The sequence below is a fragment of the Rutidosis leptorrhynchoides genome, chromosome 8, assembly GCF_046630445.1.
Source record: "Rutidosis leptorrhynchoides isolate AG116_Rl617_1_P2 chromosome 8, CSIRO_AGI_Rlap_v1, whole genome shotgun sequence".
In the NCBI taxonomy this organism is placed as follows: Eukaryota; Viridiplantae; Streptophyta; class Magnoliopsida; order Asterales; family Asteraceae; genus Rutidosis; species Rutidosis leptorrhynchoides.
The window spans coordinates 46,599,410-46,623,944 of NC_092340.1; the positions used below are offsets into that span (position 1 = coordinate 46,599,410).

Genomic DNA, 24,535 nt, shown 5'->3' on the forward strand with positions numbered 1-24,535 from the left:
ATATTATATATCATAATATCATGATAATGTAACAATTTAACATCTCATTTGATATAATAAACAATGGGTTAACAACATTTAACAAGATCGTTAACCTAAAGGTTTCAAAACAACATTTACATGTAACGACTAACGATGACTTAACGACTCGGTTAAAATGTATATACATGTAGTGTTTTAATATGTATTCATACACTTTTAAAAGACTTCAAGACACTTATCAAAATACTTCTACTTAACAAAAATGCTTACAATTACATCCTCGTTCAGTTTCATCAACAATTCTACTCGTATGCACCCGTATTCGTACTCGTACAATACACAGCTTTTAGATGTATGTACTATTGGTATATACACTCCAATGATCAGCTATTAGTAGCTCATGTGAGTCACCTAACACATGTAGGAACCATCATTTGGCAACTAGCATGAAATATCTCATAAAATTATAAAAATATGAGTAATCATTCATGACTTATTTACATGAAAACAAAATTACATATCCTTTATATCTAATCCATATACCAAAGACCAAAAACACCTACAAATACTTTTATTCTTCAATTTTCTTCATCTAATTGATCTCTCTCAAGTTCCATCTTCAAGTTCTAAGTGTTCTTCATAAATTCCATAAGTATAGTTTCATAAAAATCAAGAATACTTCCAAGTTTGCAAGTCTACTTCCAAGCTTTCTAATCCATTCCAAGTAATCATCTAAGATCAAGGAACCTTTGTTATTTATAGTAGGTTATCTTTCTAATTCAAGGTAATATTCATATTCAAACTTTGATTCAATTTCTACAACTATAACAATCTTATTTCGAGTGAAAATCTTACTTGAACTGTTTTCGTGTCATGATTCTGTTTCAAGAACTTTCAAGCCATCCAAGGATCCTTTGAAGCTAGATCCATTTTTCTCATTTCCAGTATTTTTATCCAGAAAACTTGAGGTAGTAATGATGTTCATAACATCATTCGATTCATACATATAAAGCTATCTTATTCGAAGGTTTAAACTTGTAATCACTAGAACATAGTTTAGTTAATTCTAAACTTGTTCGCAAACAAAAGTTAATCCTTCTAACTTGACTTTTAAAATCAAATAAACACATTTTCTATATCTATATGATATGCTAACTTAATGATTTAAAACCTGGAAACACGATGAACACCATAAAATCAGATATACGCCGTCGTAGTGAAACCGGGGGCTGTTTTGGTTTGGATAATTAAAAACTATGATAAACCTTGATTTAAAAGTTGTTATTCTGGGAAAATGATTTTTCATATGAACATGAAAGTATATCCAAAAATCAAGGTTAAACTCAAAGTGAAAGTATGTTTTCTAAAATGGTCATCTAGACGTCGTTCTTTCGACTGAAATGACTACCTTTACAAAAATGACTTGTAACTTATATTTCTGACTATAAACCTATACTTTTTATGTTTAGATTCATAAAGTAGAGTTCAATATGAAACCATAGCAATTTGATTCACTCAAAACGGATTTAAAATGAAGAAGTTATGGGTAAAACAAGATTGGATATTTTTGATCTTTTTAGCCACGGGAAATGTTTAACAAATATATACAAATCATATCCTAGCTAACTTATATTGTATTATACATGTATTCTAATATATTATGTAATCTTGGGATACCATAGACTCGTATGCAAATATTTTGACATATCATATCGACCCATGTATATATATTATTTGGAACAACCATAGACACTCTATATGCAGTAATGTTGGAGTTAGCTATACAGGGTTGAGGTAGATTCCAAAAATATATATACTTTGAGTTGTGATCTAGCCTGAGACGTGTATACACTGGGTCGTGGATTGATTCAAGATAATATATATCGATTTATTTCTGTACATCTAACTGTGGACAACTAGTTGTAGGTTACTAACGAGGACAGCTGACTTAATACACTCAAATCTTTAAAACATAATAAAAATGGTTGTAATTATATTTTGATCATACTTTGATATATATGTACATATTTGTATAGGTTCGTGAATCGATCCGTGGCCAAGTCTTATTTCCGAGGAAGGAAATATCTGTGAAAGTGAGTTATAATCCCACTTTTAAAATCTAATATTTTTGGGATGAGAATACATGCAGGTTTTATAAATGATTTACAAAATAGACACAAGTACGTGAAACTACATTCTATGGTTGAATTATCGAAATCGAATATGCCCCTTTTTATTAAGTCTGGTAATCTAAGAATTAGGGAACAGACACCCTAATTGACGCGAATCCTAAAGATAGATCTATTGGGCCTAACAAACCCCATCCCAAGTATCGGATGCTTTAGTACTTCGAAATTTATATCATATCCGAAGGGTGTCCCGGAATGATGGGGATATTCTTATATATGCATCTTGTTAATGTTGGTTACCAGGTGTTCACCATATGAATGATTTTTATCTCTATGTATGGGATATGTATTGAAATATAAAATCTTGTGGTCTATTGTTACGATTTGATATATATAGGTTAAACCTATAACTCATCAACATTTTTGTTGACGTTTAAAGCATGTTTATTCTCAGGTGAATACTAAGAGCTTCCGCTGTTGCATACTAAAATAAGGACAAAATTTGGAGTCCATGTTTGTATGATATTGTGTAAAAACTGCATTCAGAAACATATGTCGATGTAATATATTTCTATTGTAAACCATTATGTAATGGTCGTGTGTAAACAGTATATTTTAGATTATCATTATTTGATAATCTACGTAATGTTTTTAAAACCTTTATTGATAAAATAAAGGTTATGGTTGTTTTAAAAATGAATGCAGTCTTTGAAAAACGTCTCATATAGAGGTCAAAACCTCGCAACGAAAACAATTAATATGGAACGTTTATAATCAATATGAACGGGACATTTCAGTTGGTATCCGAGCGTTGGTCTTAGAGAACCAGAAAATTTGCATTAGTGTGTTTTATCGAGTTTGTTAGGATGCATTAGTGAGTCTCGACTTCGACCGTGTTTTTCTTTAAAAATGATTGCTTAACATTTTTGTTGGAAACTGTATATTATTAACATGTAAATATTATGTGATATATTAATCTTTTAACATGTTTGATATTGTGTGATAGATGTCTACCTCTAGCACAAATCCCATTGACTCACCTAATAATAACGAAGAGTCGAATATATATTGGAAAGATTCACAAGTTCCCGAAGAACCGGAAGAAGTGGAAACGGAACCGGAAGAAGAGGAACCAGAAGAAGAGGAACCGGAAGAAGAAGAGGTTCCGGAGGGGGGAATAGTAGGAACCACAGAAAACCGGTCAAATAAAAGAAAATCCTCAACCAATGGACCAAAGTTAATAATGGTCAATGGTGTTTCCGCTAAGGAAGCAAAATATTAGAAAAATTACCAATTTTCCGATGAATCGGATCCTGATGAGGATTTCGATGATGCTATAGAAATTACCCCGACCCAATTTAATGAGGCAAAAGAAAATAATAAGGAAAAAGGCATCAAAATAGAGAAATCTGATTCCGACCCCGATGAACTTTATATGTACCGTCAACATCCATATTTTCAATATCGTGACAATAACCCGGGAACCTCTAAACCACCAGGTTTTTCTAAACCAATGTGGAAAACGACGACTCGTATTAGAGGAACACCATATATTCCTAGAAAATTAGGAAAACGAACCAAGTCCGAAGAAGAAGAAACCAGTGATTCAGATTAGAGGGTTGTAATCATGTTGTGTATTATATGTATTGTAGTGTGCTTGTATTTTTATGTTCTATGTAAAAATTGCTTGTATTATTTGTTAATTATCTTTTACGAATCTAATCCTTGTCTATTTTACAGTATAAAAAAACAAAATGGACGTTAAGGGTAGATAACCGAATATTTTAGAAGACCTACCAGAGGATATGATTGAGGAAATCTTGTCTAGAGTCGGTCAGAATTCATCAGCACATTTAGTTATGGCGAAATTAACTTGTCAAACATTTGAAAGACTTTCCAGAAATGCCTTAGTTTATAAAAGGCTTTCCTTTGGTAGGTGGGGTATATCACATTGGGAAGACTTTAAGTTACGCCGTGTTTTCTTTAAAGCGTTAAATGCGGGGAACCCAAATGCAATTTTACGCTACGGGTTAAGAACCTATTTTGACTCGACATATCCCAACATAGGATTTCTTGAATTAGAAAGAGCTTCTAACATGCAATATAAAGAAGCATGTTATGCTTACGGGTTAGTGATGTTCGCTTCTTACCAAAGTGAGAAAAAGAACATCGGATTGCAGCTTTTAAATAAAACTTTTCCACAAGTGACGGATTCAGTAGTTGGGGTGAGAAACAAGGTTTTTAGATTATTACGGGGCTGTTGGACATTACGAAACCCTCGTCCTTTTGACAACATTACAATATGCTGCCTAGCTAATAGTCATAACGGTTATTTTCCACAAGACCAAGGATGGGAAGTCGTCTTAGTAAAACCAGAATGCATGACTTGTTTCTGGACTTATGAATTACGTGTCTTTATTTCCTTTGCTGAACAACTTGCGTATTAACTAGATTTATCTTCAAAACTGTCCTGTATCATAGTGTACTATATTTCATGTTATATGTAATATAGCGAAGTTGTAAGTTTAAAGAATATTTGTATGTGATATATTATTATAATCAGTTTTTCATATGGAATTGTAGTAGTTGAATTATATATTAGCTACTAAGTATGAACTTAACGGGTAGGTAGTACCCGAATTTAAACTTATAAAACGCTAATATGAAGAAAAAGCTTTTATAAATGAGTTCATATTATGCTACGAGATACTATTGACTACTCTTAATATTCTGTATGATTAAATTGTTTCATTTGACTCTTTTGAAGGAAATGGCACCGACTACTCGACACACCTTGAATATGAGCGAAGAGGAATTTCGTGCCTTTCTTGCTTCAAACATAGCCGCAGTACAGGCAGCGCTACATACCAACAATAACTCTGAATCTAGCAATACAGCTAACGGCGCAAGAAATCGTGTAGGATGCTCCTACAAGGAATTCACTGCCTGTAAACCTTCAGAATTTGATGGGACCGAAGGACCAATCGGATTGAAACGGTGGACCGATAAAGTTGAATCGGTGTTTGCCATAAGTAAGTGTGCTGAAGGAGACAAAGTGAAGTACGCTACGCAAACATTCACAGGTATTGCGTTAACATGGTGGAATACCTATCTAGAGCAAGTGGGACAAGATGCTGCTTATGCGCTACCGTGGTCAGCATTCAAGCACTTGATGAACGAGAAGTACCGTCCCAGAACCAAGGTCAATAAGCTCAAGTCAGAACTTAGAGGGTTACGAACACAGGGATTTGATATTACTTCGTACGAAAGACGATTCACAGAATTGTGCCTATTGTGTCCGAGAGCGTTCGAAGATGAGGAAGTGAAGATCGACGCGTTTGTGAAAGGGTTACCGGAGAGAATCCAAGAAGATATAAGTTCACACGAGCCTGCCTCCATACAAAAGGCATGTAGAATGGCTCACAAACTAGTGAACCAGATTGAGGGAAGAATTAAAGAACAGGCGGCCGAAGAGGCCAACGTGAAGTTAGTTAAAAGAAAGTGGGAAGAAAACGGTGATAAGAGTCACCAAAACAACAACTATCCCAACAATCGCAACATCAATCGCAACTACAACAAACGGCACAACAACAACAACTACAACAATCATCCCAACAACAATAACAACCGCAACAACAACAATCAGAAGCAGCTATGCCAAAGGTGTGAAAAGTATCACTCGGGGTTCTGCACCAAATTTTACAACAAGTGTAAAAGAAATGGTCATAGTGCGGCGAAGTGTGAGGTCTACGGACCAGGGGTTAACAGAACGAAAAGAACAAATGGTGTCGGAACGAGTAATGGCGAAGCAAGTAGTGTCGGAGCAAGTTATGCCAATGTAGTTTGTTATAAATGTGGAAAACCGGGCCACATTTTTAGAAATTGCCCGAACCAGGAGAACGCGAATGGATAAGGCCGCGGAAGAGTTTTCAATATTAATGCAGCAGAGGCACAGGAAGACCCGGAGCTTGTTACGGGTACGTTTCTTATTGACAATAAATCTGCTTACGTTTTATTTGATTCGGGTGCGGATAGAAGCTATATGAGTAGAGATTTTTGTGTTAAATTAAGTTGTCCATTGACGCCGTTGGATAGTAAATTTTTACTCGAATTAGCAAACGGTAAATTAATTTCAGCAGATTATATATGCCGGAATCGAGAAATTAAACTGGGTAGCGAAATATTTAAGATTGATTTGATACCAGTAGAGTTATGGAGTTTTGATGTAATAGTTGGCATGGACTGGCTGAAGGAGATGAAAGATCGTATGTTACAAAAATGCAATTCGCATTGTACGAGAAGAAGGAGAACCCTTAATGGTGTACGGAGAAAAGGGAAACACGAAGCTACATCTTATTAGTAATTTGAAGGCACAAAAACTAATAAGAAAAGGTTGCTATGATGTTCTAGCACACGTCGAGAAAGTACAAACTGAAGAAAAGAGCATCAATGATGTTCTCGTCGCAAAAGAATTTCTCGATGTATTTCCGAAAGAATTATCGGGACTACCTCCACATCGATCTGTTGAATTTCAAATAGATCTTGTACTAGGAGCTGCACCAATAGCTCGTGCTCCTTACAGACTCGCACCCAGCGAGATGAAAGAACTGCAAAGCCAACTGCAAGAACTATTAGAACGTGATTTCATTCGACCAAGCACATCACCATGGGGAGCTCCTGTTTTGTTTGTCAAGAAGAAGGATGGTACATTTAGGTTGTGTATTGACTACAGAGAGTTGAATAAACTTACCATCAAAAATCGTTATCCACTGCCGAGAATTGACGACTTATTTGATCAACTACAAGGCTCGTCAGTTTATTCGAAAATCGATTTACGTTCTGGATATCATCAAATGCGAGTAAAGGAGGATGATATTCCAAAAACTGCTTTTAGGACGCGTTATGGTCATTACGAGTTTATGGTTATGCTGTTTGGATTGACTAACGCACCAGCTGTGTTCATGGACCTTATGAACCGAGTGTGTGGGCCATATCTTGACAAGTTTGTCATTGTTTTCATCGATGACATACTTATTTACTCAAAGAATGATCAAGTGCATGAAGAACATTTGAGAAAAGTGCTAGAAGTATTGAGGAAAGAAAAACTGTACGCTAAGTTTTCAAAGTGTGCATTTTGGTTGGAAGAAGTTCAATTCCTCGGTCACATAGTGAACAAAGAAGGTATTCAGGTGGACCCGGCAAAGATCGAAACCGTTGAAAAGTGGGAAACCCCAAAAACTCCGAAGCATATACGTCAATTTTTAGGATTGGCTGGTTACTACAGAAGATTCATCCAAGATTTCTCCAAAATAGCAAAAACTTGACTGCGTTAACGCATAAAGGGAAGAAATTTGAATGGAAGGATGAACAAGAGAAGGCATTTCAGTTATTAAAGAAAAAGCTAACTACGGCACCTATATTGTCACTGCCTGAAGGTAATGATGATTTTGTGATTTATTGTGACGCATCAAAGCAAGGTCTTGGTTGTGTATTAATGCAACGAACGAAGGTGATTGCTTATACGTCTAGACAATTGAAGATTCACGAGCAAAATTATACAACTCACGATTTGGAATTGGGTGCTGTTGTTTTTGCATTAAAGACTTGGAGGCATTATTTATATGGGGTCAAAAGTATTATATATACCGATCACAAAAGTCTCCAACATATATTTAATCAGAAGCAACTGAATATGAGACAACGCAGGTGGATTGAACTGTTGAATGATTATGATTTTGAGATTCGATACCACCCGGGGAAGGGGAATGTGGTAGCCGACGCTTTGAGTAGAAAGGACAGAGAACCTATACGGGTAAAAGCTATGAATATAATTATTCGTACTAACCTTACTACTCAAATAAAGGAGGCGCAACAGGGGGTTGTAAAAGAAGAAAAGTTGAAGAATGAGATACCCAAAGGATCAGAGAAACATATTAATATTCGGGAAGACGGAACTCGATATAGGGCTGATAGAATTTGGGTACCAAGGTTTGGAGATGTGATAGAAATGGTACTTAAAGAAGCACATAAAACCAGATATTCAATACATCCCGGAGCGGGGAAGATGTATAAAGATCTCAAGAAACACTTTTGGTGGCCGGGTATGAAAGCCGATATTGCTAAATATGTAGGAGAATGTTTGACGTGTTCTAAGGTCAAAGCTGAACATCAGAAACCATTAGGTTTAATACAACAACCTGAAATCCCGGAATGGAAATGGAAAAACATTACCATGGATTTCATTACTAAATTGCCAAGGACTGCAAGTAGTTATGATACTATTTGGGTAATAGTTGATCGTCTCACCAAGTCAGCACACTTCCTGCCAATGAGAGAAGATGACAAAATGGAGAAGTTGGCGCGATTGTATTTGAAGGAGGTCGTCTCTAGACATTGAATACCCGTCTCTATTATCTCTGATAGGGATGGTAGATTTGTTTCAAGGTTCTGGCAGACATTGCAACAAGCATTGGGGACTCGTCTAGACATGAGTACTGCCTATCATCCACAAACTGATGGGCAGAGCGAAAGGACGATACAAACGCTTGAAGACATGCTACGAGCATGTGTTATTGATTTCGAAAACAGTTGGGATCGACACTTACCGTTAGCAGAATTTTCCTATAACAACAGTTATCATTCTAGTATTGAGATGGCGCCGTTTGAGGCACTTTATGGTAGAAAGTGCAGGTCTCCGATTTGTTGAAATAAAGTGGGGGATAGACAGATTACGGGTCCGGAGATAATACAAGAAAATACCGAGAAAATCATCCAAATTCAACAACGATTGAAAACTGCCCAGAGTCGACAAAAGAGCTACGCGGACAGTAAAATAAAAGATATAGAGTTTGAAATTGGAGAAATGGTCATGCTTAAGGTTTCACCTTGGAAAGGCGTTGTTCGATTTGGTAAACGGGGGAAACTAAATCCAAGGTACATTGGACCATTCAAGATTATAGATCGTGTCGGACCAGTAGCTTACCAACTGGAGCTACCTCAACAACTCACGGCTGTACATAACACTTTCCACGTCTCGAATTTGAAGAAATGTTTTGCTAAAGAAGATCTCACTATTCCGTTGGACGAAATCCAAATCAATGAAAAACTTCAGTTCATTGAAGAACCCATCGAAATAATGGATTGTGAGGTTAAGAGACTTAAGCAAAACAAGATACCGATTGTTAAGGTTCGATGGAATGCTCGTAGAGGACCCGAGTTCACCTGGGAGCGTGAAGATCAGATGAAGAATAAATACCCGCATCTATTTCCAGAAGATTCGTCAACACCTTCAACAGCTTAAAATTTCGGGACGAAATTTATTTAACGGGTAGGTACTGTAGTGACCCGAACTTTTTCATGTTTATATATATCAACGTGTTAAGTAATCAAACTTGTTAAGACTTGATTAATTGAAATAGGTTTCATATAGACAATTGACCATCCAAGTTGACCGGTGATTCACGAATGTTAAAACTTGTAAAAACTATACGATGACATATATATGGTTATATATATAGTTAACATGATTTTATTATAAGTAAGTATCTCATTAGGTATTTTAACAATGAGTTATATACATAAAAATGAGACTATTAAATTAAGAAACTCGAAAACGATATATATAACGATTATCGTTATAACAACGTCTTACTAGGCACATATGAATCATATTAAGATATTGATACACTTGATTAATTATGTTAAATGATAAGTAAATATATCATTAAGTGTATTAACAATCAACTACATATGTAAAAATAAGACTACTAACTTAATGATTTCGAAACGAGACATATATGTAATGATTATCGTTGTAACGACATTTAACTGTATATATATCATACTAAGATATATTATATATCATAATATCATGATAATGTAATAATTTAACATCTCATTTGATATAATAAACAATGGGTTAACAACATTTAACAAGATCGTTAACCTAAAGGTTTCAAAACAACATTTACATGTAACGACTAACGATGAATTAACGACTCAGTTAAAATGTATATACATGTAGTGTTTTAATATGTATTCATACACTTTTGAAAGACTTCAAGACACTTATCAAAATACTTCTACTTAACAAAAATGCTTACAATTACATCCTCGTTCAGTTTCATCAACAAGTCTACTCGTATGCACCCGTATTCGTACTCGTACAATATACAGCTTTTAGATGTATGTACTATTGGTATATACACTCCAATGATCAGCTCTTAGCAGCCCATGTGATTCACCTAACACATGTGGGAATCATCATTTGGCAACTAGCATGAAATATCTCATAAAATTACAAAAATATGAGTAATCATTCATGACTTATTTACATGAAAACAAAATTACATATCCTTTATATCTAATCCATATACCAACGACCAAAAACACCTACAAACACTTTCATTCTTCAATTTTCTTAATCTAATTGATCTCTCTCAAGTTCCATCTTCAAGTTCTAAGTGTTCTTCATAAATTCCATAAGTATAGTTTCATAAAAATCAAGAATACTTCCAAGTTTGCAAGTCTACTTCCAAGCTTTCTAATCCATTCCAAGTAATCATCTAAGATCAAGGAACCTTTGTTATTTACAGTAGGTTATCTTTCTAATTCAAGGTAATATTCATATTCAAACTTTGATTCAATTTCTACAACTATAACAATCTTATTTCGAATGAAAATCTTACTTGAACTGTTTTCGTGTCATGATTCTGTTTCAAGAACTTTCAAGCCATCCAAGGATCCTTTGAAGCTAGATCCATTTTTCTCATTTCCAGTAGTTTTATCCAGAAAACTTGAGGTAGTAATGATGTTCATAACATCATTCGATTCATACATATAAAGCTATCTTATTCGAAGGTTTAAACTTGTAATCACTAGAACATAGTTTAGTTAATTCTAAACTTGTTCGCAAACAAAAGTTAATCCTTCTAACTTGACTTTTAAAATCAACTAAACACATGTTCTATATCTATATGATATGCTAACTTAATGATTTAAAACCTGGAAACACGATGAACACCATAAAATCGGATATACGCCGTCGTAGTGAAACCGGGGGCTGTTTTGGTTTGGATAATTAAAAACTATGATAAACTTTGATTTAAAAGTTGTTCTTCTGGAAAAATGATTTTTCATATGAACATGAAACTATATCCAAAAATCAAGGTTAAACTCAAAGTGGAAGTATGTTTTCTAAAATGGTCATCTAGACGTTGTTCTTTCGACTGAAATGACTACCTTTACAAAAATGACTTGTAACTTATATTTCCGACTATAAACCTATACTTTTTCTATTTAGATTCATAAAATAGAGTTCAATATGAAACCATAGCAATTTGATTCACTCAAAACGGATTTAAAATGAAGAAGTTATGGGTAAAACAAGATTGGATATTTTTGATCTTTTTAGCTACGGGAAATGTTTAACAAATCTATACAAATCATATCCTAGCTAACTTATATTGTATTATACATGTATTCTAATATATTATGTAATCTTGGGATACCATAGACACGTATGCAAATGTTTTGACATATCATATCGACCCATGTATATATATTATTTGGAACAATCACAGACACTCTATATGCAGTAATGTTGGAGTTAGCTATACAGGGTTGAGGTAGATTCCAAAAATATATATACTATGAGTTGTGATCTAGCCTGAGACGTGTATACACTGGGTCGTGGATTGATTCAAGATAATATATATCGATTTATTTCTGTACATCTAACTATGGACAACTAGTTGTAGGTTACTAACGAGGACAGCTGACTTAATACACTCAAATCTTTAAAACATAATAAAAATGCTTGTAATTATATTTTGATCATACTTTAATATATATGTACATATTTGTATAGGTTCGTGAATCGATCCGTGGCCAAGTCTTATTTCCGAGGAAGGAAATATCCGTGAAAGTGAGTTATAGTCCCACTTTTAAAATCTAATATTTTTAGGATGAGAATACATGCAGGTTTTATAAATGATTTACAAAATAGACACAAGTACGTGAAACTACATTCTATGGTTGAATTATCGAAATCGAATATGCCTCTTTTTCTTAAGTCTGGTAATATAAGAATTAGGGAACAGACACCCTAATTAACGCGAATCCTAAAGATAGATCTATTGGGCCTAACAAACCCCATCCAAAGTACCGGATGCTTTAGTACTTCGAAATTTATATCATATCCGAAGGGTGTCCCGAAATGATGGGGATATTCTTATATATGCATCTTGTTAATGTCGGTTACCAGGTGTTCACCATATGAATGATTTTTATCTCTATGTATGGGATGTGTATTGAAATATGAAATCTTGTGGTCTATTGTTACGATTTGATATATATAGGTTAAACCTATAACTCATCAATATTTTTGTTGACGTTTAAAGCATGTTTATTCTCAGGTGAATACTAAGAGCTTCCGCTGTTGCATACTAAAATAAGGACAAGATTTGGAGTCCATGTTTGTATGATATTGTGTAAAAACTGCATTCAAGAAACATATGTCGATGTAATATATTTCTATTGTAAACCATTATGTAATGGTCGTGTGTAAACAGTATATTTTAGATTATCATTATTTGATAATCTACGTAATGTTTTTAAAACCTTTATTGATAAAATAAAGGTTATGGTTGTTTTAAAAATGAATGCAGTCTTTGAAAAACGTCTCATATAGAGGTCAAAACCTCGCAACGAAATCAATTAATATGGAACGTTTATAATCAATATGAACGGGACATTTCATAACCCATAGTTACCTTAGCTCTATCCCGCTCGAAAAGCTCGTTTGAAAATAATTCGCTCATGACCTCGTCGTAGTATTTTATGTATAATAATACTGATAATAATACTCCTAACTATAAGATTAATAATAATATTAATCTTAATAATAATAATAATAATATAAATAATAAATATAAAATATAATACGGAGTAATATAGATATTGATATGTGTGTGAGAACCACACAGAATTCGATCGCGTTTTATAGATATTTCCTGAATCTGATGCCCATGCGATCGCATGGCCTGCCTGGACAGCTCATTTTCGTTTGTTTTCTTGCTTGTCGACATATTATTATATATATATATATAATTTATATATAATTTATATTAATTATATATATATATATTATATTATATTCATGTGCATAGTTGACTTGTAATTTTAGGTCCGATAACTTGTACGTTGACGCTTGACTTATGTCCCGTTTCCGGTTGTTTCGAACGTCCTTTCGTATGTTTAGAAAACTTGTACTTTACGTTTCGTGATTCGTACGTTTGTCAAAATATAGTCTTAAATTATCAATAAACTATATTACTTAAAGTGTATCTTGAACTTTCGAGTGTTTTGGTCATTTGCTTCTTTAAATCATTTTCTCGTTATTTATCAAAGTATATTTAATAATATTGTTTTAAATCAAAACGTTTTATGACTAAGTTAATATTATATTTTATCACTTTGTAAAATATATATTCAAATTACGTTATTTAAACAAAAACATTTTAACAATAAATTCCTATTATATCTAAAAACGTTTTCGCACGTTTGAAATTAAATCAATAGAATATTATGAAATTTAGTTCTCCACTAACTTTTGTCTAAATATCGTTATTTGACACTTTGTTCTCACTCGTAGATTACTTTACCATTTATTCCGTATGCCGTTAAAATGAAACGATTTCTTAAATCAACGTGGACCTCACAATAGAGGCTCGTAAACATATCACAATGTATCTGATAATTCAATCATTTGATATTATCTTTTAATTCCTTCGATGAATATGTTAAACATATATTGAAACAAATACGTTCATGTAAAGTATTATACATCTAATACTTTGTTAACGTTTTCAATTATTATAACTATATATTGTATATACATATCTATATGACTATATGTACATAAATGTTCGTGAATCGACGAGTATAGTCAAAAGGGTAATTGAATATATGAACATAGTTCCAAAATTTTCGAGACTTAATATTACAGACTTTGCTTATCTTGTCGAAATTATATAAAGATTAAGTTTAAATTTGGTCGAAAATTTCTGGGTCGTCACAGTAAGTTATCCCGATCCTAAATAAGTTGTTTTAAGTTTTATGAGATTACTGTTATGTGCATTGAAAATAAGCAGGTACTTGTTTGTCTTTTAAATTACGAATGTGTATTTGTGTTTAAAGAACGCACGAATCAGATAAGCTGTTTATGAGTAATCTTAATGACTACAATTTGTGCAGTGTCTTGTTAATTGTTCTATGTGTCATAAAATCAGTGCCTTTTTGTTCGTAGATAAGATGTACTATCATAAAATGATGCACTAAGTATATTAACACAACATTTAGGATTCTGATCTGTATACAACTTACAAATGTATATGGTTTTTACTATCGCCTCACGGAAGTAATTTGATGACGATATGATTAGGCGGTTTGAGTTTTTACTTTAGGTTTTTACCATTTCGCCGAATTCGCCTAAAAAAATTAGGTGAGGCGATAATATAATCGTATACGTGGCGGGTTTTGATTGGTGGAAAATTACACCATATTCGCCTACACTTTTTTCGCCTAAATCGCCTAATAGTGGTAGATTAGACGAAAACTTTTTAAATTCTGAAAAAAAAAAAGTATGCAGAAGTATTGGAATGATGTGGAGGATTTTCATTGAATATTAATGGTTTCACCTAATTCGCCTAATGTTTAGGCGAAATGTATGTTTATCTATATAGTCTAATAAACCTCTAAAATGATGACATCATCATTAAGCTAAATTACCATTTACTTTTCATAATGATGATGTCATAGTTAAATATTAATTTAATTAAAAAAATAATACAAAATCTTTTATAACAGGAAATATTAATCTCTCATAAATTGTAATTTTATTTTTTTTTAAAAATTTAAAAGGCATTTGTTATTATTAATAATTATTATTATTATTAAAAATGTAAATACAAATATTCAACTTTGAGCGAACTTTATATTTGTAAAACAATGACAAGTTTCTTAGTCGGAAGCTGTGGTTTCACAGGCCAATAAACTAAATGACTTTAACATTTAAATTCACTTAATATCTAAAACATATCATTAAACTGTTACGGGTGATTTCACTAGTTTTTATAAAAAGTTGTGTGAAATTACTTATTTATGAGAGAGAAGATCATTTATGCGTATTTGAGTAATTTTCTCTTTCTTATACCACGGATAACCCGAGAGAGAACCTTTCCCACCAATCTGACCATACCAAATGATATTGAACACTTGGCAAAGCAGTGTATACAGATTACTGTAATTGCTCCTACACCGTAAACCTCCCTAGTCCCTACTGAGACATGGCCGCACCACCACACTCCGCCATCTCCGTCGCCGTCACCACTTGTCCTAATCTCTCTCTGCTCCGCTCTCAGGTCTGCCTTCCGAGACATGTTTTCCGTCCAACCACATCTGCTCTTCTCAATATACATCCATCTCCGGATCTTTCTCTTACCATTCACAACAAACGACACCGTTTTATTCTTCTCCTACCACCGCGTGCTTTCGCTGTTGATATATCAGGTCCGGTGCTCCAGGACGCCGGAGCTACCGTCATCGTCGTTGCCGGAGCTTATGCTCTAGTCGCCGGTTTTGATTATCTCACTAAGCGGCAAATCGTCGAACAGGTATCTCTCACTTACTACATATAAGATGCAAATAAGTTTTCTACATAGTATGTGGAGATATAGTTATATAATAATATTATTATATTTATTTATAAAAATATACATATACAGTAATATTATAAGGAATCGGAATCGGAATCAGATGCATTCGATTTTGATTTTAATTCTCGTTGATTCAATCTAAAATTTTATTATTCAGAAATTTAAATTATATTATGATATATAAATATGTTAACTGAACCCAGATTACATCGCCAGCTCATTTTTGTGTTTATTTTTGTTTTCTATTTCCAGATACAGATGAAGAGCGAAATTCAGTAATATATATTTAAATTTTTCGTAAAATTTACAAATGTGATATCCCTAATGTCAATATTTGATTCACAACTGTAATTTCATATTGACTTTTTTATTTAATCTGATCTGATCAGATCACTGGTATACACTATATATATATTTACAAAACAATGTTAATGTGGAGCTGATGTGAATTAGTGATGTGGATTAAAAACTATAATTAATAATTATAGTGGAGTAATATTATTGATTTTATGATTTATGATTTCCTTATCTAGATAGTGAAGAACACTACAGGCTTGCTAAATGTTACTACCAAGTTGAAAATTAATGTGTATAAAATTAGGCAGAGAGTGTGAATTACTAGTACAATTACTGCAACTGTACTACAGGACACTATTTTCACTTTGTCTGCCTTCCTTGCTACAATGACTTCCTTGCTTTTTAGTTATTGCTCATCATGTGCATATATTTAATTTCACTTTGCCATGTGCATATATTTCCTTTCCCTTGAATGTCCAATTATCTTACACCTAACCTTATAATAGTTTGGGTTCCTCATCTCCTTGAGTTAATTTTTTGGGTTGAATTAGGCTCAAGTATATTAAAAACTCTATCAGAGCCAAATGTGTGTGTGATGTTGGGAACTCATGTGTGCACGTCTCGATGTGAGAGGGCGTGTTGGGTAGTTATCCCACATCGGCCGTGGGACAAAATATTAAGTAGCTTATAATAGCTTGAGTTCCTCATCCTTGAGTTAACTTTTAAGGTTGAATTGGGCTCAAGTCTTTATGGTTATGATTGATACACCACCAAACATGCAATTAAACATTGTATCAATATACAACACTCTAAAGCACATTTATAGGTGTACCGCTAAAAAATAGTCGGGTACGAATAAGCTCCCTTGAAAAATGGATCCTGTTTCTTGGTTTATAAGAGCGAGTGGGAGGTCGGCATCGGCATTTTACGTTCCACCACTTCCCATCAGCGTCCCTCTGGTGTTCCAAGTATGACGTCTCCGTACCAACGCTGAACATCTAAATTTTTCATTCTTTTTATAAATCCTTTTATTTTGATCCACATATATTTGTCCAAAACACTAACACTATTCCCCCACTTTTACCTTCCGTGTTCCCGAAGAACACCGAGTTGAACACTGGCTTGAACGTGCTACCACTCCTTGTGCTCTAGAATGTAGCTAAGGTCTAAACTACCCATTTTTCCCCTGGTTGGGTAGGGTAATGGTTGCAAGGGTAAAATGGAGTATATTTTTCTTAAGATAAATAATTTATAATTTATAATTCTAGCGCCTTAAAATCGATCTACCAATAAGATAGGGATACGTGACAAAATCAGTACATAGTATATAAACGTTTGTGTACTCGTATTATGAGATATTGCATACATCATGTGAGCTATTTTGTTTGAACTCTCAGGCCTGTTTATGGATACTTTTCCAATGGTACATATTTATTGTAACACTTGCTTAGATGCATAGGCGGACCTCGTTGGAACAGTAGTGGTATTAGTTGCAAATCCCACAAAAGTTCTTATGGCTAGAAAATTATTAAGCACAAACCTTTATTAGTTGGGGTCAGTAAATCAAATTAAATGAATATCTTCGTCATAACTCTGTGTAAGTTTATTAGGTGTGGTTAATAAGTTAAATCTGAATATGTATTTCGGTCATAATAACTTTGGGTTGGTAGTGTATAGTTCCACATCAAGTGTTTTAATTTTAGCTTTAAACATGTGAATACGATATGTAACAGTATAGGTGGGGGCGGAGCTACAAAAGGACAGACAAGCAGGACGTCCTCCCATTAAGATGGTCATGTTAACTTTATAATTATAATTATTTACAGTAGCATTTTGGGTTGGGTTGCAATTAGATAAATTGGATTTGGCTCAAACCAAGTATAAATTTGAATTTGTCAAAACATTGACCTGTAAGTTTTTTTTTTTTTTTTTTTTTTTTTTTTTTTTTTTTTTTTTACAGTAATAAGTTGATTAGAAGGTTGTGTACATCAAATAAACGCATTTGATAACTTCTTAGACATGTTCAACCCTTTGTCAAGTTCCCTTAGCTCAAAGTTGTTTACCATGTTAATGTAGTTGCAATAAGTACATCATACAATATCGGGATTCTTTTTATATTTCCTTATTTTATTTTATTTCCATGTTTCTCTTTCAGAATTTAAGCAGAAAGCTGGTTCATATATTATCTGGATTGCTTTATATGGGTTGCTGGCCACTTTTCAGGTATTTTTCAGCTACTCATAATATCTTTTTTTTTTTTTATGTCTTTTATTATTACGTATCATGGTCATGCCAATTGGTGGCAATTTCAGCCATCTAATTATAAACGGGTTGATATGAATTACTCTGTATGTATGCTGTCAAACAGTTAAGAAAAATACATAGTTACATAGAGAATGGGTTAAACAGGTTGAAACTCAGCTGAAAATGTACTTAATGGGTAATGATATATCCACTTGTAAATTTGATATATCCACTTACTTTCATGCATTAAGTTGTACTGTACAAACCAGTAAAACATGATCATGGTGGGTTTATTAAAACTAAAAGTGGAAATATCAACACCCTTAATGGTAATGGGTACATAAACTATCAGTTTCAACCCATTATCCGACATGTCTAACCCGTTCATCTTGTCACCTCTAGTCATGCCACATTTACCAAACTTACAGTTGACATTTTAATCCTAGATTAGTACTTCAACAAATGCACGTTATTTTGCCGCTTTGGTGCCCTTGTTGAACTGCACAAGGCTTCTTGTTCACGGTTTTTCACTGGTAACCAATGAAGATCTCATAAAATCAGTAACGCGAGACGGAAAACCAGAGTAAGATACAATATTTTCTTTAGTTAATTATATTATTACCTTCAAATAAGTTCCCAAATGGGTTTATCTAGAAAATTTTAATATGATTTATATTTATTGGCAGGGAATTGCTTAGAGGACCTCTTTATTATGTTATGATGTTGATTCTATGTTCTCTATTATTTTGGCGAGAGTCGCCAATTGGTGTGGTTGCACTCTCAATGATGTGTGGTGGTGATGGTATCTTTTTTCATCCTCGTGTGTTTGATTTTTGTTTCTTAGGCTTATTTTTAACATAATATTATATTATGTATTATACTTTAGGTATTGCGGATATTATGGGTAGAAGATTCGGAATCCATAAAATTCCTTACAACTTACAGAAGAGTTGGTGCGGTAGCGTCTCTATGTTTACAGTTGGTTTCTTAGTCTCTATTGGGTATGTGCCATACGTATGTGATGTTTTTTTTTTTTTTTTCCTGTTTCAAGTATAGGAAGAAAAAAAATTGATCTCAGGGTGGCAAAATGGGCAGGGTAACTTATCAGAATGGCCAGAATTATAACAGGTAAAATTTTGATGCAAATTGACTTGAAAGTTTTTGAAACAATTTTTGTCAAAGAAAAAATATATATATTATAAATACATTGACAAAAATTGTATAGGTGGTTAAATGCGTTAAAATGCAATTTGGGTGACTTTCAACCCATTTTGACCCGAACACTTCTATGAATAGTCATTTCTATCCCTTATACTCTAGTAGTCCAGTATTATAATTTATAAATGTAATAATAATATCATGATGGACTATTTTAACCTCTTATACAGGATGCTATATTATTTTACAATGTTCGGGTACTTTGAGCTAGACTGGTATTCGACAATTGAACGAGTTGCACTGGTTGCACTAGTGGCAACGTTAGTAGAGACGCTACCAACAAAAGGAGGCATAGATGACAATATATCCGTTCCTTTGGCGAGCATATTAACTGCTTATTTGAGTTTTGGCTTCCAAGCTTAATGTTAATCGTTATTGTTGTAACTGTAATAGTAAAATTGTAAATGTATTGTTTTTGTTAGAGTTATAGACTGTCTATAAGGAATATTAGGATAATAAATGTTGAATTATATAAGTAGAAGTATTTACTGGTAACCTAAAAATGTATTTTTTGGGTATAACTTGTAATATACAAGGAGCTTCTGTAGGAAATAATAAGGCAAGTCATTTTGTCACGGCGATAATATTATCTTAACATGTACCATAAGATTATACAATTTGCTAATCTGTCATTTTAAACAACTTTCTAATCAAGAACGAGTCTACCAATTGATTACGTTAATTGAGATCTAAGATGAAAGCTAGATAGCATCGGAGAAACGCAAGTCTACAGGTCCAGGACCTAGAATCCCTTTCTGTTCGGTAATTTTGCCGAGGCAGAAATTTGAATCGGTAGGAGCATGCGATGGTCCAACTTTCTCTTCCTCCCTCCGCGTGTTACCTTGCCACTCCCTCTGATAAATTTTTTTTGAAAAATGGAAATTGTAAGTTACAAAACTGATCAGCACCGACTTTGAGATTTAATTCAATTAAGGTTCAAATAGAGCATGTTGATCAGCATAAACATGTCACGTTACTACTATTTGTAAGATTAGCTAGAATCTAGATAAATATATGTAGTCTTGGTAAGTAGAACTGTAACTATTACCTAGGCTGTAAATGAGCCGAGCAAGCTACTCGAGTCCTCGTTAAAAATTCGACTTGAGCCGAGCCTAAACAAGCTCGAGCCGGAGTTCTAGCATAAATTATGGCTCATTTAATAAACGAGACTGAGCTTCAGATGTCAAGCTCGTTTTAAGGACGTGAGCCTTAAGTCCTTAACGAGCCGATAAGCGAGCTGATAATCTAAACCATCCCTCTAATTCAAACAAAAGCACATTAAAACCGTTTCTTTAAGAAAACCGAGCTGACAATGAGCCGGGTTCAGGCTTTTTTATAAATCACGAGCCAAGCTCGGGCTATATATTTAAGGCTCGAACCGAGCCGAGCTCGAACACTACAAACTTCGGGCTCGGCTCAGCTCACTTACACAGTTAAACCACACCAAGTATTTCCTGTAGGTGTTTGATTATAATTTCCGCAAGTATTGATTATAATTTCAGCAAAATAAAGGATAATTTTGTTTAGTTTAGGATGGATGGAGTGCATGATTTAAATTCACAAAAAACAAAGTGAATTCTACTAAAGATATATTCATCGATTGAACATCCCATAAGAGCAATGCTCAATGGTAAAATTTATAAAACCAAGGTTAAACAATGTAAGCATACTAAAACTTGCCTCGTCAAGGATCTGGGTTCCGTCGTGCAACAACGGTGGGGTCATAAGTGGAGGTGTAACATCAGGATCAGGCTTTTGAAATACAAACGTAGTATACAAACCTGCAAAATAAGCGAGTTAAGTGAAGAACAAACATACATTCAAATTTGAATTATGTATCAGGTTGAAGAAAACACTTAAAAGATGGGAGAACGATAAAACAGATAGACAACCTAATACATCATAGCATTTCGGTAAGAGTCTTCCTCTTGGGTCCACAAGACCATGACCCGCTTCTAACAACATCCCCGAAAACTGTGATCTGATAAAAAAAAAAAAAAAGTTAAATTAGTTACAAGTATTGGCAATTGTTATATCTTATACTGGTATATACTAATTCAAGACCTACTCACTTGTTATCATCGTAAAATTCCAGCAAGTTTTGTATCTCTATGTATTCAAGACCCGCTTCCCTGGCCAATCTGGTAACATGATATAAACATTAATTAGCACAATTAGGGATGTTATATTGTCAATTTTTGCAAAAAAAAATTAAAATAAAATAAACGTATTCACAACTTCTGACCTAAAACAAATGTATTGAACATTATGCCTCTATAAACTTATGATCAGCAAAATAACAATATCACCGAAATAAAATGTAAACAGAAAAGTCAAAATTCACAACCTGATCAAGCTTGGAAAATGCACAAGACAATGTGTTTCATCAGCAGCATCATTTGCAAACTTCATCTGGTACTTTTTCCCAAAAAATGGAAACCTGCAATTTACCACATTATAAGAAAAAATCACGCGATTGATTATATTAATGAGAAAAAATCAAGAATGCTTGATTTTTTCGTATACTTCTCTTCTTCAACTTCAAAAGTGATCATATAGTTCTCTGATCGAATGCAATTGGGAACAAGATTTGGCTTCATACCGCCACTCCGGTTATGGTATGCTTCAACATTTTTCTGATACTTTGCCCTGCAGGATCATTCAACCGGATATGTAAGTACACTTAAAAAGTACGTACGCATATATTTTTAAGTCATATATAAACTTTTACTTCAAAATTAAATCATTAAATGCAGATTTATTTGAACTATCTAAATGTTAAGTTTTTCAATGCCAGGTATTTCATACTAATCGATATGAAAATTAAAAAAAATGATGAGAATTATAATATGAAAAAGGACTACAAGCCGTACCATATAGTAGATGAGTCCAGAGTAATACCGATAAGATAACCCCCTGGTTTCAACAAAGATGAAACGTTGTGCAGAAGTCTTCGTACTTTCTCCTCAGTTTCGAAACAGAACTGCAGTACAACAAAAGTTCCTATTTTTATCGTTACAGGCAATGGATATTTATTATCTAAATAAAACAACGAACAATTGAAACACACCTGCAAACGTTGCATGCAACAAACAACATCAGCTGTATTCTCCTTGTCCCCTAAATTTGCTTCCAGGTTCTCCTGCTAACACATGAAATAGGCTAAAATACAAATTGACAACATGAAGTTTAAGTTGTAACTTTTTTCAAGGCCACAATTTTGTAAGACCTGTACACTCTTATCATACAAGTCAAACATGAAAATGAATAAGTTAGATGTTTGTTACTCGAGTTTTTTCATGAAAAAGGGCGAAAAACTCACGATGCAGGGATCGAGCTCGTAAAAATCGGAAGTGTAAGTCTTGCGTTGACTCTCCCATGCTTCTCGAACTTCTCTTACTCCAGATGAAACTTCATCTGCCAACACAGTGATTCATATTTACTCAACTGAATTCTAAACCATCAAAAAATTTTAAAACTTCAGAAAATCATGATCAGATTTCACTTGATTTTGCTTCATCTGCCAACACAGTGATTCATATTAACAAAGCTAAAATCTAAACCATCAAAAGTTGAAAACTTTATAAAAATGATGAACATAAATGCCAAATTGACATGATTTTAGTTCATTTTGAACAATAAAGTTGTCATTATTTCACGCTATACATAATCATAATCCGTGAAAAATTAGCGCTCAATAAAAACCCTAATGTGTTAAAATAACTGATATTAGTTTTAAAAAAAAAAAAAAAATTACCGATTCCAATGAAGTGACCGATTTGAGCTTCATCCCACCTATCTTCATCTGGTACTCTTCCGCAATACAAATCACACACCTTTTTTGAGCAACAAACATAATTAAATGTGGAAAATTAATCGAATAATATGGAAACATACAACAAACATACAGTGGCGTACGGAGAGACGAAAATTTTGATAAGAGCAGTCTTGACGATTTCAAGGAGTCGATGGTGAGTTGAATCAGCGGCCCTGTTTGGGATTATTGGAGTGTGCATAATGAATGAATGATTAGTAAATGTTGTATTGTATTTTCTTTATTTTATATCTTAAAATCTTAAAATTTGTAAACCCTTTCTGTAGCAGTGTATTGTTAAAGATTTGTTATTTGAATTTTGATAAAAATAAATAATAAAAGTAAGTCGTGGTGAGTAACAAAAAAACAAACAAAACAACAACAAAAACAAAACTCAATGACCCATATGCGAGATACGAGAGAGGTATGATGTAGACAATCATTCATTTATTCTAGAATAAAGACAAATCATTTCTTCACTCGAAGTGAAACACTCCCAAAAATAGAGAAAATCATCCCTCTCAATGTTCTATGGATAGAGAGATTGCTTCTAAAAGGACCTCCGACCTATAAGTAATAAATTGTTTAAAAAAATAGTAAAAATAAAATTAAGACGCCATGAAAATGGTTTAAATCCTGTCTGAAATTCAATTTAGACTCTAAACGGCAATCAATACGCCAATAAATTGACGCTTGTTGTTGACTCAAAAATAGAGCCGACGACCAAGCCACCAACAAATTAAAAAAAAAAGTGTGCTTCAAATTAATTACAAGACGACAAGGTATTCCTCGATGAATGCTGGATTCTATAGTCGAGAAAAAGAAATGAAAATCATAATGGAAATAGAAATTAGAATTCAAAATACACTCCATTTTCAATATTTATTTCAAGATCAAAAATGGACTTAAAATTGATTAAAGTGGAGTGTTGTTCGGTATTTATTTCGGTGTCAAATTCAAGGTGTAGACCAATAAGAAAATATAATAATTTAAAAAGAAAAAAAAACAACCACCGTCGGTAGAGGAATGATGGGAGTGGATGGTGGAATCGACGGTGGGGCGGGGAGGTTTTTTAGCCCATCAATTTGATCGACGATGAAATGGATTCCGCACACCTAATGCTCGAAAATAACATA

The 24,535-nt window shown here is 33.6% G+C and overlaps 2 protein-coding genes across 4 annotated transcripts; one reads left to right on the top strand and one right to left on the bottom strand.

Moving 5' to 3' along the window:
• Positions 1-15,340: 15,340 nt before the first annotated feature.
• On the top strand, positions 15,341-20,161 carry LOC139862876 (phytol kinase 1, chloroplastic-like). Of its 2 annotated transcripts, XM_071851509.1 has the most exons (7): positions 15,341-15,784; positions 18,279-18,346; positions 18,819-18,950; positions 19,054-19,169; positions 19,254-19,368; positions 19,419-19,495; positions 19,756-19,885. In XM_071851509.1, exons 1-6 carry the CDS (start codon positions 15,458-15,460, stop codon positions 19,465-19,467), a joined length of 807 nt encoding a protein of 268 aa, XP_071707610.1. In that variant the 5' UTR covers positions 15,341-15,457; the 3' UTR covers positions 19,468-19,495; positions 19,756-19,885. The 2 variants fall into 2 exon arrangements, with proteins under 2 accessions (XP_071707610.1, XP_071707609.1); XM_071851508.1 differs by lacking the exon at positions 19,419-19,495 and having other exon boundaries at positions 19,756-20,161.
• Positions 20,099-23,610, bottom strand: LOC139862875 (mRNA cap guanine-N(7) methyltransferase 2). Of its 2 annotated transcripts, none has more exons than XM_071851506.1 (11): positions 23,494-23,610; positions 23,343-23,421; positions 22,908-23,002; positions 22,656-22,727; positions 22,459-22,568; positions 22,112-22,234; positions 21,933-22,025; positions 21,658-21,726; positions 21,478-21,566; positions 21,266-21,366; positions 20,099-20,439 (listed from the first exon to the last, which is right to left on the bottom strand). In XM_071851506.1, exons 1-11 carry the CDS (start codon positions 23,599-23,601, stop codon positions 20,287-20,289), a joined length of 1,092 nt encoding a protein of 363 aa, XP_071707607.1. In that variant the 5' UTR covers positions 23,602-23,610; the 3' UTR covers positions 20,099-20,286. The 2 variants fall into 2 exon arrangements, with proteins under 2 accessions (XP_071707607.1, XP_071707608.1); XM_071851507.1 differs by having other exon boundaries at positions 20,281-20,467.
• Positions 23,611-24,535: the final 925 nt, after the last annotated feature.

Excerpts from the sequence above, each read along its gene's own strand:
- LOC139862875 (XM_071851506.1), bottom strand. The coding sequence starts at position 23,601 with ATGCACACTCCAATAATCCCAAACAGGGCCGCTGATTCAACTCACCAT. Across the intron at positions 23,003-23,342 it reads CGGTCACTTCATTGGAATCG|ATGAAGTTTCATCTGGAGTA; the intron begins GTAATTTTTTTT and ends CTGTGTTGGCAG. Across the intron at positions 21,367-21,477 it reads GAAATGCTATGATGTATTAG|GTTTGTATACTACGTTTGTA; the intron begins GTTGTCTATCTG and ends CTTATTTTGCAG.
- LOC139862876 (XM_071851508.1), top strand. The coding sequence starts at position 15,458 with ATGGCCGCACCACCACACTCCGCCATCTCCGTCGCCGTCACCACTTGT. Across the intron at positions 18,951-19,053 it reads ACGCGAGACGGAAAACCAGA|GGAATTGCTTAGAGGACCTC; the intron begins GTAAGATACAAT and ends ATTTATTGGCAG. Across the intron at positions 19,369-19,755 it reads GGTTTCTTAGTCTCTATTGG|GATGCTATATTATTTTACAA; the intron begins GTATGTGCCATA and ends CCTCTTATACAG.